At 40.8% G+C, this 14942-nt stretch overlaps 1 protein-coding gene across 6 annotated transcripts in view; it reads right to left on the reverse strand.

The window, feature by feature from the left end:
• kcnc2 (potassium voltage-gated channel, Shaw-related subfamily, member 2) overlaps window positions 1-14942 on the reverse strand; it is a 104371-nt gene extending 89429 nt beyond the window's left edge. For 2 of the 6 annotated variants that reach the window (XM_067581159.1, XM_067581160.1), the window contains exon 1: window positions 13650-14942. In XM_067581159.1, the coding sequence (XP_067437260.1) occupies window positions 13650-14204 (555 nt within the window). In that variant the 5' untranslated portion in view covers window positions 14205-14942. The remainder of the gene's footprint in view (window positions 1-13649) is intronic. The other 4 variants (XM_067581158.1, XM_067581162.1, XM_067581161.1 and 1 more) reach the window with 4 other exon arrangements.

Genomic DNA, 14942 nt, shown 5'->3' on the forward strand with positions numbered 1-14942 from the left:
TGATCAGTGGGCAGAGCTGAAAGCCAGGGGTTGATCCAGCAGGGTAACCAGGCATGCAATTAGCATCAGACAAAGTTACCAAGAAAAAGAAAACTGCAACATCCAGTTTGTTAGCATGCCTCACTTTGTAGGGACAGAAAAATCGACACATTTTACAGCTTCAGTCACTACCAAAGCTGTCGAAGAGGGTCAGCCTGCAACTAGTCACGTCACAAGATGACAACTCTTTCTGTGAACATCACGCCACTGTTGTCTCCTTGCTGGCTTAACATTTTCAGTTTGCAGCCTGACCCTCATCTGTGTCTTGGTGTACAGTCTCCACCGTGTTTATCATGGATCAGGTTTTCAAATAAAATCTGTGAAGCCTGCCGAGCTGTCTGCTGTCACCCAAGAGCCCACCGTGCTATAAATGTGGCCGTTGGCATATAAGATGCCGTTGAGCATAAACACCTCGCTGAAAATATGGCCTGACCTTCGCCTGTGAAGTCTGGAAGGCTCTGTGGATGCGTTCCTACCAAATGTGAGTTAATCTAAGCAGTGGGAAAGAATTTCTTCAATACTTACTCTGTGGCTTAAAGGGAAAGAAAAGATCTGAAGGCTGTGAAGCTTATTAGATTGCATCAGCCTTCAGTTGCTAAGTGACGGGATATCAAACCCTGGACAGAGGAGGTAGACGGACAGGAATATTTTTTTAATTCAAGTGAAACCATATCGTTGTCAGGTCAAAACATAGTATCTCCACAAAGAAAAACATCATGATACTGTACATATAACATGATAATCACCTAAACTGAAGTTATGTTTTCACACAACAGTGAGGAATGTTAATGGAACCTAATCTTTATGACCCCAGTGATGCATTGGAGGTTCAATCATTATGACTGTGTATGCCCAAGTGATCATCAAAGCCCTGGAACCTTAATTCAACCAATCAAACATTGATTTGATCACTAAATGTTAAAATATAGTCATTGATGCTGTTGAAACAACTAGATACTGATCAATAAATCGTATATACAGAGGGGTGACAAATTAAAAGAAAAACCGGTACAGGTCTGAATGCTTGACCCCTACAGTGAGGGCATCTGGTGGCTCTGTTATGCTTTGTATTTTGCTGGCAAGGTTTGGGTCCACTTGTCCCTTCACAGGGAAGGGTCACTGCAAATCAATACAAAGTTGTTCTGAGTGATCACCTTTATCCTATGATGAAACATTTCTATCCTGATGGGAGTGGTGTCTTCCAGGATGACAATGCCCCAATTCATAGGGCACTGTAGGGGTCAAGCATTCAGGCCTGTACCGGTTTTTCTTTTAATTTGTCATCTATCTGTATCTGTCTGATGTCATGTATTATAGATATATTGTATTGGTGTATATATCATCCAATGAATAACAAATACCAAAGACATCCTTGAGGTCCTTTAGAAACAGTGTCGCAAATATACTGTATAGTTTGTTCACAGATCACCGACAAGTTTATTTTTCAACCATAAAATGTCCACTCAGTACAGAGCTTAGTCACAATTCTTTAAAAAAATATTTAAGGAATCTTTATGAAAAATGTTATGTGTTTGTTTAATGATATCAACATATATTAAACTCTTAAATATTGATATTGGTCTCAAGAGTGTGAAGAATCCAGAGAAACTTTTGATACTTGTGACGATATGATCAAATTTCAGTACCAACAATAGTTTTTTTTCAAAATCTTACACGAATATGTTTTCTTCAAAGCCTGTTTTTCATTGAACAAAAGAAGCCATTCTCAAATTTTACATGTTATGGGTTAAGTAAACAAAATTACAGGTGTGACCCGATATATGATGCCAACTTTTGGTACTTGACCATGGTGGCAAACTTTTGGTGAAATTTGTTTTTGAGTAAAAATATGGCACCCAAATGATTTGTGTAGATCTGAAGGGAGGGGAGGGTACAGTAGTGTTACCTTTTCCAATATGGCTGCAGGAATCATTAAATGACATGATACTATGTGATGCAGTCACTGTCACTATCAGCCAGCCTCAGGTGCAGCAGAGGAAAGAGGCACATGGCTAAGCAGAAACATCTTTTATCACCTTTTTCATCCCACTTGTGTTTGCAGGTCTGTTGACAGTTGTCCATACCGAGACCTGTGGAAACATCACCACCTGTGCCGAAGAAGTAGTGAAGATTGATACCCAGCCCTTGTTATACGACCTAAATAATGTTCACTTTTTCACCTTGTCGTCTTGATGTTGACAGTTTATTCTTGACCTTTAAACAGTAGTTCACAAATCAATTTCAACTCAAGGTCCACTTGTTCAAAACCGTATGAAAGTTTGAACCTCTGACAACTGAGCAAACTCAATCTACTAATGAAGAATGTGCATTACAATCAAAAGTTCCACAACAGGACCTTGAGTTGAGGTTGTTTTGTTAACTGTCTGACCTGAAAATTAAGGCTTACTGGGAATTTCTTGTTAGGATCATAAAGTTAAAAAAACAAAACACATGTTAGAATTACAAGGGAATAAAAATGAAATGTCCTTCAGCAGCCTTTTAAAATGTCCTTTTGGATACTGGAAAATGTGGAAAAAAATCCAACTTTGAAGCTATTTACGAGTGATTCAAGGGAAATAATAAAAACACCAGGATTTCATTGGTTGAAACCAAACTTAAACTCCTCTTATTGAATTCACGCTGCGCTCTGTAACACAGCGACTCCGCCACAGTCAGCCAACTGAGGCACAGACTCAAGAAACACAAATGAGCCTGAAAGTCTGATTTATTAATTACCTTTTAATGCATGAGCCTCGGGGTTGTGCAAATGGTGCCAGAGAAAAGAACTTTCAGTAAATCCATTGTCCTTCGGAAGCACTCAATCTTTTAGAGTGAATGGATAAGCATTAATTATTCAGCATTCAGCCCAAACAAACGGCATGTCTGTTACAGCTCACGGAGCGGGCCACATATCAGGGCCCCTCCTGGCGGTCGACAGGCAGTGCACGGAAGACGGGAGGAGCACACCTTTAGCATGCATGGCCATCACATCCATAAATGCATGATACATATCTTTATCCAACCCATTCCTGAGTGCACTTTTGACTCTGACGCGGATCTATCTACTGTATAATCCAGGATCTTTTAGGGAGTTCTCCTGCTTAGACGAACATAGAAGAACAAGCCCTGACACCAGTCTCTTTCTCTTTGATCTGTTCCAGTTTCAGCAGCACTCTTCACAGTCTCCATGCACGGCGACATCGGTTTCTGTTTGCAAATTGAGCAATAAAGCTCGTCCAATTTGGCTAACATTGAGTCATATGCATTTTTTCTGACAACCACCCACCACGTCTTCCATTTTAAGGTGACTGTCACACCATAAACTCTCTCTCACACACGCACATTTCCACTAAATACACACATAGATCATTTTAACCCAAGCCGATGACTAACCCTTGTGCTGGTTTGTTTTTTAATCTTTAGATAAACACCTATAGAAACCAGAAGAAGGTGGGTGGGATGCGGGCTAAAAACATGCACCACTTTTTTGTAGATTTAACACCTGTAGAAACCTTTAAGGAGACAAAGAAGAGTGCTGCTGTCATGGAAAGTCAAACATGCACTTTTTGTCTCATGCTCCAAAATGCTTCATTCATAATCAAATGCATGTCATGCCAACTGGTGACCATCTTTGCAGATTTTTTTTTTCTTTTAAATGGAGCTTTCTGAAAGAAGAAACACAAGCTGTTTTTTCTTCTTTTTGCTAGCTACTCCATCAAGGACGAAGAGATCTCCATGGCAATGATTTCCCACAATCCATGACTCTCCTACCATTCAAGGTGTTGTTACGTCATTCCTCCTGCCTCACACCTTTATATATAATTCAACTCAGGAAAACAATGATTTGTGTATTCATAACCAAAAAATGTAGAGTGGACTTCAAAGACAAAGGCAAAGAAAGAAGAAAAAGTCAAAAAGATTCCAAGTACATGTGATAAAACACTCCTACAGAAGATTATTATTTTAAAACAGATTTATAAGTGCTCTATGAATATTCTACAACTATTACAAAGATTCAAAATGGCCACACAAAGAGACGGAATCAGTCACAGAGACCTAGTTTGAGGTCTCAGAGTAACACCATCATCATGTATGCCAAATATGGCACTTTAATCTACTGCGTAATAATTTAACGTTCCCTTTGCAAGAGAGAGAGAGAGTGAGTATGTTCTTCATTTTGGTCGAGAGTGTATGTGTGTGTGTGTGTCTGTGTGTCTGTGGGAGAGAAAGGGTGAGACTAACAGACAGATTGAGAGAGCAAGGCCTGATGGGATGCTGTATATAGCAGGCAACTGTGAAGCAAGGGGGTCCGATCATGCATACTGAACAAGCCTCCTTCATTAACTATCCAACAGGCCTCTCTCTTTCTCCTTTTTATGCACACAAAGACACGTTCCTGCACTTTATCATCTTTGTTGGTGGCGGATGCTCGCTACATCATCATATGAATGAATATCCGCTTTGCTAATCTATTTCTCGAATTGATGAAGTATAATAGTGATGGAATTTCATTACAGCATGTCCTGTTCACTATAGGCTGTGCTTGATTTCCTGGTGTCTGGCAGGTTTTTCCTGGTGTTCTTTTATTTGATTGGGATAAACATGACAAAAGAAAAGAGGAGTTAGCATGAGCAGCAATTTCTGCCATAAACCAAGCAGCAACCACCATAGATGAGTGTTCAAGTTAATGTAGATGTGTCTTAAAGAATAATTAATAATAATAATAAGTTTTTTATATAGCACTTTTCAAGAGTAGACGTCACAAAGTGCTTCACCATAAAAAACTAAAGCAAATTAAAGAAAAAAAAAATTCTGGTTGAGATCCAAAAACAGCAACATTGCTCTGATGGGGCGAGATGATCAGAACGGTTGTAAATAAGGTGACAGTTTAGCCAGAATATCTAAACCACTTTCTTTTGAGATAAAACTTAAAGTGAACACACCCAAAATGTTGGTAACTATCCCTCATTGCACATTGGACAACCATGTGTGCACACAACTACGGCAGGTACGCAAGGTCAAACTTGAATCTGGTAAAACTGTGATGGATGTTAACAGTCTGGGTATTAATTTGACCGTTTTCCCATAAGTTTGGCTAACTGGACGGTTTTGTTCACAACCTATCTGATCATCCGACTGAAGTTTTTTTTTTTTGTTTGTTTGTTTTTTCCAATGCCGCCACATTCCCAGATGTTAGCAAGTAACCTGGTGAGTACAATGTTGTTACTGATAGATATGACAGCCAAAACTATGAAAATAAGATCCTAGTTGTAACAAACTAGCTACATCCATAAAGGTTGTTATTTCTATATAGGAAGATTACGCAACTTTCAAGGCTGATGTAATTGCCACAAGTGGCTACATGTGGCGATTACAAGATAATGGCTCAGTGAGTTTCCCCTCTATTCCCAGGATTCTCTTGAATCAGACTGCTTTGAGTTGAACATAACTACAAGCAGGAGACAACAAACATACTGTATCTCCTGGTGAGGTACCATGTGTTTACTTATTGTTTTACTTTTTAAAAAATAAAAACCATTAAAATATTCATTTTTGACAACCTAAAATGTAGTGCAACAATAGCACAAGTAGAATAAAGTCATAAAGTTAGTGAACGGATGGAAGTTACACAGCAATATGTATGTTAAGTCACACCAGACCAAATAAGCTTGTAGCAACAAAACCCCTGAGAGTATTGAATTGAGTCAGGGTTAATTTTATTGCCTATGTGTTAAACCTTTTATTTTTAACAGGAGAGAAGAAAGAGTCATCATTTCACTCAAGAGTGAAATTGTCTCACTTTAATGGCCGTAATTGTCATCTCAGTAGTTTCCTTTTATACCTCATGTATCTCATATGTTTATTGCTGATCCATTAAGTGAATATAGGGGTTAAGAGGGAATTTGTTTGCATGATTGACATGTGGCTCTGTCTGTAACAGTCAGCCATGGTGGTTCCTGATTGATTGCCCATCCTCAGTTCCTCACAGGTGTCCTTCCTTTTGACCAAACCTGGATGTTGTAGCTCCAGTAACTGTGGAAAGAACCCATATGGGACCTTCCAAATTTCCCTTCAGAGTGAGTATGCTTAGCAGACGAGAACGGGAACAAGGACAAAGAACAAGACATCACAGACCCACCAACACTGTATGGTTGACAGGGGATAAGTATAAACTGCAGTGCATGAACAAAAGAGCTTAGCAACAAATACACCACCCATCACTGAAATAAGTAGACATCAGATTACACCTTCAACAATCAAAGCTGTTAATGTGACAGTTTTACTCATACTAACCTATTTCCTAATTACCACAGCTGCAGCCCTCCTCACTACTCCTGTACACCGAGCTATTATAGTCAACCAAAGCAGCGCAGGATGATGACTGGCGGGGCAGATTAACGTGACTGGCAGCGGCTACAAACATGCCCAGCGGCGTGCCGTCAACGCCCACACTCGGGCAGCCATTTGCCCTGCTCTCCTACCCAGCATCAGGTCTGCTGCTGTTTACACGTCAGACTCTATTTACTCAGCGAGGGATCGCCGTCTGTTTCCAGCGGATCAGCCACATTTCCTGGCCTCCTACCACCTCAGACGCTGCACAATATGATTCAACAGGGCTTTCTGATGAGGCAGGCAGGCCCTCGTACACCTGTAGCTCTGCTTAAACAGGATTAAAAAGCAAAGTTGCTAAAACACATCACCTCTGACAGCATATAAGGTAGCAGTTAAGGAGACATGCACACATGGATCGGTTGTGTTAGTGACGCTCCAACACCCTTTTTTTGCATCGCTGCCTCAAAACTAACAAGCTAGCACGCAAGGGGTTACTGAGCAATAAGGGTTCACGGTCGAGCAGGTTTCTGAAATCAATCAGTTCCATGGACCGGACGGATCTCAATGAAAACAAGCCGTGGTGATGAGCAATGATGTTGCCATGACAACAGGCAGGCTGAGCGTGCAGCCTGGCTTTGGTATCTTCAGGCGTGCGGCAGGCGGCACCCAGCCGGTTTGGGTTTTTAACCTTTTAAGTGGCAGAAAGCAAGCTGCAGTCTCAGATGGGATCATGGGAGGATGGGAAGCGGGTAGGGAGGAGGGTGTGTGGGTGAGGTTGAGGTGTAGGGAAAAGTGGGGGGGGGGGGGACTACAAAGTCAGGCATCAGTTAAACCTCTGCTCAGACATGGGAAATGAAAAAGGTGTTGGTGTTATTTCTTTTTTTTTTTTGTTTTGTTTTGTTTTGTTTTTGTTACCATCCCAATCCAGCAATGGCCAACTACAGAGATATGAGAGGGACAAACAAACAGATTAACACATAGAAGAACACACACACACACAAACACATAGAAAACAGCCATATATTTTCACTCTTTTCCTTTTCAGAAACAAACATTAACAAGAAAAACAACCAGAAATTCTCACTCTATCACACACACAGCTGCAGTTAAAACACACTGCATGCAGATTAAAAAGGCAGCACTGAGAGCGAGGAGAGAGAACAGGATGGCTACAACAATAGAAACAGCGTGGGGAGCCCAGAGAAACACGCCCGCTACCACTGACTGCTGGCACATGAACACTTGAGAGCCAGTTCGTTAAAGGGACAGATCAGACTTGGGTTTTCAGTTTACCTGGAGAAAGAAGCTCATGAGAGGCTTTTGGACAGCCACACACAGGGTAACATTATTTAACATTCATAGGCAGTGTATAAACAGTTAATAAATGGTTCATAACACACTATAATATAGATGTGAGCCAATATCAGAATTACAACTATAACTCCCTCTGTGGGCACCCATAAGTGGAGGCTGGTGTATAAACAGATAATGAATGAAAACATAGTAAAACACAGTTGTAATAATATAAAATGTGTTTTCAGGAGAAGTTGTAATTGCTGACAAATACTGTACATTAAAAAACACTTAAAAATGTCCATTTATCAGCTTATAACTAAATTATGGTGTGTTAAATTTTATACACTGCTTATAAATGCTAAATAGGGGGACTTTAAATTAGGTGTTACCATCAAATTAATTGTAATATAATTACTGTAAACAAATGTGAACACTGTGTAGCGGACTGGTGGTCTGTCACACAAAGGCACAGTTAGTGCTTGCACTGAACAATCATCATGTTTGAGGAGCTGATTACAGGATTTGTATGTAAATATTATGCACAATATGCAAAATAACTAGCTGTCAGATTAATGTAGTGGAGTAAAAAGTACGATATTTCCTTCTGAAATACAGTGAAGTAGGAGTATGTAGCAGAAAATGGGGATAAGTAAAGTCAAAGTACCTCAAAACTGTATAACAAACAGTGCTACTGCTTCCTCACCATGTAAATTAAAGTGTAGGAGTGAATTAGATCTCCAGTCCTCTTTGGAACGGTCACATTTGTTTGCAGTAACTGTACTAATGTCTGAAAAGAAAATATGGCACATATGTTAAAATGCAACACGTAGCATGTACAGGTATAACGGATCCTTTTCTCCCCCTATATCTCATTCTCAAAAATAATCGCTTTTAAATATCTTTGTAAAAGTGAATTTGCATTTGAATTCTATTGATCAGAGCATACAACATTAAATTCATTATCTTATCTCCCACAAATGATTCCTAGTCCGTTTTATGAATGTGGTCTGTATATAATGGACAAAGGAAGAGAGTTGAGCTGTAGAATAAAAGATAATGAAGTTGACTTATTTAGGCTAACACAATAATGATCATGGTCAGCAAGATAAAATGATGTAAGTTGAGCTTTCTACAAACGGTAACTGTGTTGATCACTGTCCAGAGGATGTAGATAATCCATCTTCTTTTCAACCACTACAACAAATCGAGTGTAATTTTCCAGCTGTTTAAAGAGCACTTTACAGTTAATACTGTCACTTCTGTGGTGTCAGGGTCAAAGGTGAAGTGTGTAAGAGGACCCAGCTTTCTGCTGGTGTGGGTCACCAGGCTGAAATCACACCTTTCATTTCCATGGAGGATAATTCCAAATTACTCTCTCCTAACACCTTGTCAGGGGGCGGATTAGTGCTCCCAAGGGCCTTCTTTTAGACACACACACACACACACACACACACACACTCTTTCTCCGTCTACTATTGGAGTTACATTAAAGGTTAACCATAGAGAAAACGTTTAGGCATCAAGGAGGGGCTGCATCCTTCTGCACGCTGCCACCGTGACACCGAACTTCAGCTGAGCGTAGCACTAAAGTAAAGCATCTTAGCCATCAGAGAATGCGCTTCACATGCAGGCGGCCTCTTTGAAATCACTTGCAGAACAGGATGTTCCTGTGTTGTACTGGTGGCAGGTAAATAAATGTGGCATGACTTGATTTCTGTGTGCATACTGGGTGAGGTGTAGGGAGACAGATGTATGCGTGTAATAAACACAAGCATTCAGCTCCATCAACTCCCTTCTGCCAGTGAAGCATCGCTGAAACTAACTCAATATTTACCTTTGTTACATCTCTGCTAGTTCCTCTGTCAGCAAGGTGATTTCCAAAAAACAACACCAAGAAACTACCAATGAAATCTGGTGGACGAGTTCAAGGAGCAACAGATTGGGTTGCAGAATTTTGATTTCCGTTGTAAAATGATTTATTTTAAGCTGTAACAATGTAACAAACAGCCTAATTTTAAGGAATTTAGCTGACAAATTGGGTGTAGTATCACATTGAAGAAGTAGAAGTATCTTCCAATTATAAAGTACATATCCTGCATCAGTATTCGTTTCACACATAAAGACAAATCCCTGCCTTCATCCTCACTGAGAGTTTCCTGATGGATTGTGCAAAGGGGACAAGTGATACAGGGCGAGGTCAATGCTAATACCACCCTCACACCACACACACACACACACACACACACACACCTGCAACTCAACCCCTCCCCTTTAGTTAAAAATGTAGATTCAGGAATTAGGTGACAGAGAAAACTATTAAATATTGATTGAATCAACAGGTCAAACTGATCACTAGTGGCAGTCAATGCCTCATTGTGGCCCTCTGTTCTCAGAAACTGGCCTCACAAAACATCTGTAAAAAGTCATTTAAGCATAAATGCCCCAAATTCTCTGGTTCCAGTTTCTCAAATATGCGGATTAGCTTAGTCTTTTATGATATTAAACATAATATATTTGGATTTTGGAGTGTCGGTCAGACAAAACAAGACATGACTCTGGGAAATTATAATAGGCATTTTTCACTCCTTTCTTAAATTAAAATTGATTAAATAAACCAAAGGATTATTTGATTTAGAAAGTAATTGTCAGATTAATCGAAAATGAAAATAATCATCAGTTGCAATGCTAGATGTATCTATGTCTTATCTCCTGCCATTAGCACACAAACAATTCTTTATGAACCCTCTAATTCTGCTTTCCTTTAGCTTCATGTAAAAGTTCATGTACAGCTAACTGTACGCATTGAAGAGGAGGAATGACTGACTACAGTACAAATTAAACCAATTCTGGTTCCATCTGCAAAAAAAATCTGTTTGGTAGGTCAGATTTTGTTCTGTTTGTATCTAGCAGAGGCTATAAAGAAAAATCTATACTGAATGGATGAGAAACAGTTTAGTTTGTCAGTAAGTTTGACTCCTCTTTATGAAACTTTGATATGCTGGATCAATAAAGGAGAATTGTATTGATTGGGACTACTGTCTTCGATACAAAAACAAGTGCAGAATAAATGCATGAAGACAGCCTTCATCATTGTGTACAACTGTACACAACACGCTAGCTGGTTAGATGTACGGTAACAAATAGTACTTCACTAACAACTTCTGTGCAAAGGACAATACCAGCATGTCTGGATCAATGCTGCTTTTTTATGGAGGTAAGTAGTAGATACAGTAGCAGCTAACGGAAACAAATAAAGAATAAAAATAAAAAATGCATCCTATTGTTTAATATGTAACTGACACCCAATTTTTTGTGTAGTAAATATTGTGTACAATTTGATTTGTACATGTTCATGTAATTGATGAACCCACATATGTGCTGAATCAGTTGAAGTCTATATGGACCTTGTTGGTCACATGCAACTTGAGAAGTTTGGAGAAGTCATAGCTGTACACACACACTCACATGAGAAAGTGTTTGGGAACATCAATTATGTGGGTGCCTTTTTTCCTCATATTCTTGACACCATAAAATGAAATGATTTTCCAGAATTTTCTTGCCCAGGTGAAAAGCCTACAAAATAACATTCAAACCATGGCCGCACATACACTAGTTTATCCATAGTTCAATTCATTCATAAATGATTCCTATAGGAAAGAGAAGCCTACAGGTCAGACCGGTATTATGGGCTAATATCAGTCTCTGAGTGGAACACCGATGTCACCTTTAGGTGTGACTGACAGGTGAGACATCTGATGAAAAATCTCTCGGGTTTCTGCGATCTGTAGCACGACAGTGACACAATGCAAGAGGATGTGTTGGTGTGTATATGCTGCTAGAGGGTGTGGTTGGTAGAAAATGAAATACAAAGCAGAAAGTATCATTTGAAGGTTTATCAAACACCAAGACTGTATAACTCAGGTTACTCATAGCAGCAATTATTTCCTCCTCTGTCTCAATGCTTGTTAGCTAAACAGTATTTTTATCACAATGGGGCACACTACACGCTGTTCTAACTTGTATGTGTGCTTGTAGTTATTTAACACAGTGCATTGCCGTATAACTTTACAATATGTTGTGGAAAAACTTGTGCCCAGTAGTGTTCTCCCTTTCCCAAACAAATGCAGTTAGTCACTAAAACAGAACAGGAAGCCCTGAATTAGCAGCATTAGCATGTTAGCTCACACGAAAAGAATCTCATCAGTCTCAGTTGTGTTCAATAATGGTCTAAATCTTGTTTCGAAGGCTTCAAAGGTTACAAATAAAAAATGATCTGGGGCAAACAGTGAATACTAATATATCTTTTGGAATGAAAAGTGTTATTTAAATTGTTAATTAAGTTCCAATATAAAGGATATTTGTACAAAGAATATCAGCTATCAGAAACTGAAGGCATAAAATGCTGGTTTAGGTAAAGCTTTTCTTAAAGAGTGAGGTACATTTAATCATAAAGTACATAAAGAACCTGCGGCTGCACTGCCCTCTAGGGGACCATCATCTGGCCACACCCATATCAGTGATGTCACAACAGGAGTTTTGCATTTGACCGCCAATGTAAAACACAAGCAGCAGTTTTCTAGCCTATGTGACTCAGTGTTAAATCACATTTAACACCTCCATCAGACAGACCTGAACTGTAACTGCACATTTAAGCGACAGCAGTATAATATGTTTGTGTCTCAAGTTAAAATGACTGGCTCTCTGTGACATCATGAAGGCATTTGTGTTGGCTGTTTTACATGAATTTCCATTCCTACAACATGACATCACCGCCGGCAGTCATTGATACGGAAACACGTCAGCCTGCCAATGAGGAAACGATTTGCTGTCCATTACCCAGCATTCACCAGCAGCCTGAGGCGAGCTTAGCCCTGTCCTTCGCTGATAGCTGGGATCTGAGACAGAAAGTGATTAGTCTTAACACACAACAGTTGCAGATGTGGCATTCTTTGAAATGCTGATATGCTGTCCTTTATACTCAGACTGTGACTTTAACATCTGATGAACAGCTGACACATGATCCTGCTGTATTAACTTCCACATTTTTAGGCTGTAATATCTGAGGATACTTCATGTTTATGAGTGTGAGTGTTATTTTCTAACAACTAACCTACTGGGGTTAAAGATTCAAAAAGACAGAAAATACATAAACAGTTTTACCAACTGGGATGTCAAATCCCAGCATGCTTTGATAAACTGCACCTCAGCCAGATAAAACCTCATAAATCAAGCTTATTGTTTGTCACACATTTTGTGCTTGAACACAACCTAATGAAGATCGAAAAGGAATGAAAGAATGCCACATGTGGTCTTAGTTTACATCTCTCCTGTTCCCAGCATAAGCCACTGCACACGTTGGGAAAGATTTCTCTTGTGTGCATTGGGATGCAGCCCAGTGAGATTTTTCCTTAAACTTGAAAACGCAGTGACTGTTGAAATGACATTTATAGAGCTGTAACCCAGTAAACACAACCGTTGCATTAGGAAGACTGGAGTAACACAGATATAGGACGGGTTAAAATAAACAGAATGAGTGCAACAAATGCAGGCTATAGCCTGTGTTTCGCACAGGCCTACACACCTAAAATACACTGCTATGAATATCCATCCTGAAAAAGTGTTAACACCTTGTTTGCTTATGAGAAGTGGAAAAATCTGCTTTTTTGAAGTGATAAAATTGCACCGGTTCCCAAGTGAAACAAGTGTCACTATCTTGAAATGAGTCAAAATAGAGCAGATTACTTAAGTGATGTATCAATACAATTGCAATGAAGTGAAACTCATGACAAACTTCTCGCTTTTTAGAGGAAAGCAAGTTTTTGAGACTTTATACAAACTTATAAATGACTTTCTTTACTCTTTCAGGAAGATTTTTGGTTAGTGTGAGCTGCTGTGTTTGTGTAAATGAGAAGAAAAGTGGGGAGTAAAATGGGGTTATGGTGTGTGTTTGGAGAGCTCCAGACGCAGCGGTGCGCCCTTACCCTCGCCGCCCTGGAGGAGTATGGATCCTCGAATAGATTCCAGATCACTGGCTGCCACTTCCTCCACAGGCTGACATTACCGTCGGCAGCCACATCCTCAATGCCGAGCCTCTTCGCTATCTCGTCGTCCTCCTCCCCGTTGTCCACGTTGAGCTCGAACACGTCCAGCGCCTCCTCCGCGTCCCGGTGCTGCCGGTATGTCATCCAGCAGCAGGGCTCCACGTCCGTCTCATCGATGCCCCAGAAGGAGAGCTCCTCCTCGAACAGCGGTCCGCATACATCCGCCGGGCAGTGGAGCTTCCCGGTGCGGTAGTAGTTGAGGACGTAGGCGAAGACACCTGGGTGGCGGTCGAAGAAGTACTCGTTGGTCCGCGCGTTGTACTCGATGAAGCCGGGGACTTGTTGCAGCTGATCCAGCACGGAGTCGATGTCCGAATCGGAGGCGAGCAGGGCCAGTCGCGTCCCCGGCAGGGTCTTCAAGGTGGTTTTGTAGGTTTCGTGCCTGGTGCCCCCGACGTTGAGGATTATCCTCTCGTTGTCGTCAAACTTGCCCATCGCTCTGTATCAGACATGACTTGATGGAAAGCGGGGGAAGTTGGCGAGTGCAGTCCGGAGGTAACGGCGAGCCCGACGCGCACACACCCACAGTCCTGTTCAAAAAAGCTCCAGGATTTTGGCCGTGGTGCGCAGCATCTCAGATCTCACTCACCCGACGCTTTCTTGGCTTTTTAGGGGGCCGAGGAGGATGTCCATCGTTTGTTGAGGAAGATTTCGTTGAGACAGAGGGCGTCGATTTGTATCCCACAATCCCTTCAGACAGTCAGCGCTCGGAGTGTTGAATGATCTCAACCGGTGGCTCCAAACAGACTGCGCTGCTGCTGCATCTTCCTCTGCTGCTGCTGCTGCTGCTGCTGCCGTTGCGCGTCTCCGGCGTCCCTGCCCTCTCCAAGACGCACAACCGCTCGTCAGCGTCGGGCTCGTTACTCAGATATATGTAACGCAATACCCGAGATTCTTCTCCAAAAAAGTAATGTCGACACTTTACACATCACTCCTTGTGAAAAGTCATCCATTACACGTCTGTTCAGTTACACCTCCAATGCTGTTGCGTCTTTTCTCTCTCTGCTTTAGAAAATCTGAAAAAATCAGTTTCAGGGAGATTAACCAGCGCTCATCTTCGGAGTTTTTGTCACGCTTTCGGTTCCTCGAATAAACTTCAAGGGGGAATTAATCTTGAGAAGGTTAGAATATCTGTACTTATTCATGCAAACCTGCTTCAGTTAACAAATACAG

This window comes from Thunnus thynnus, chromosome 23 (assembly GCF_963924715.1).
Source record: "Thunnus thynnus chromosome 23, fThuThy2.1, whole genome shotgun sequence".
NCBI lineage: Eukaryota > Metazoa > Chordata > Actinopteri > Scombriformes > Scombridae > Thunnus > Thunnus thynnus.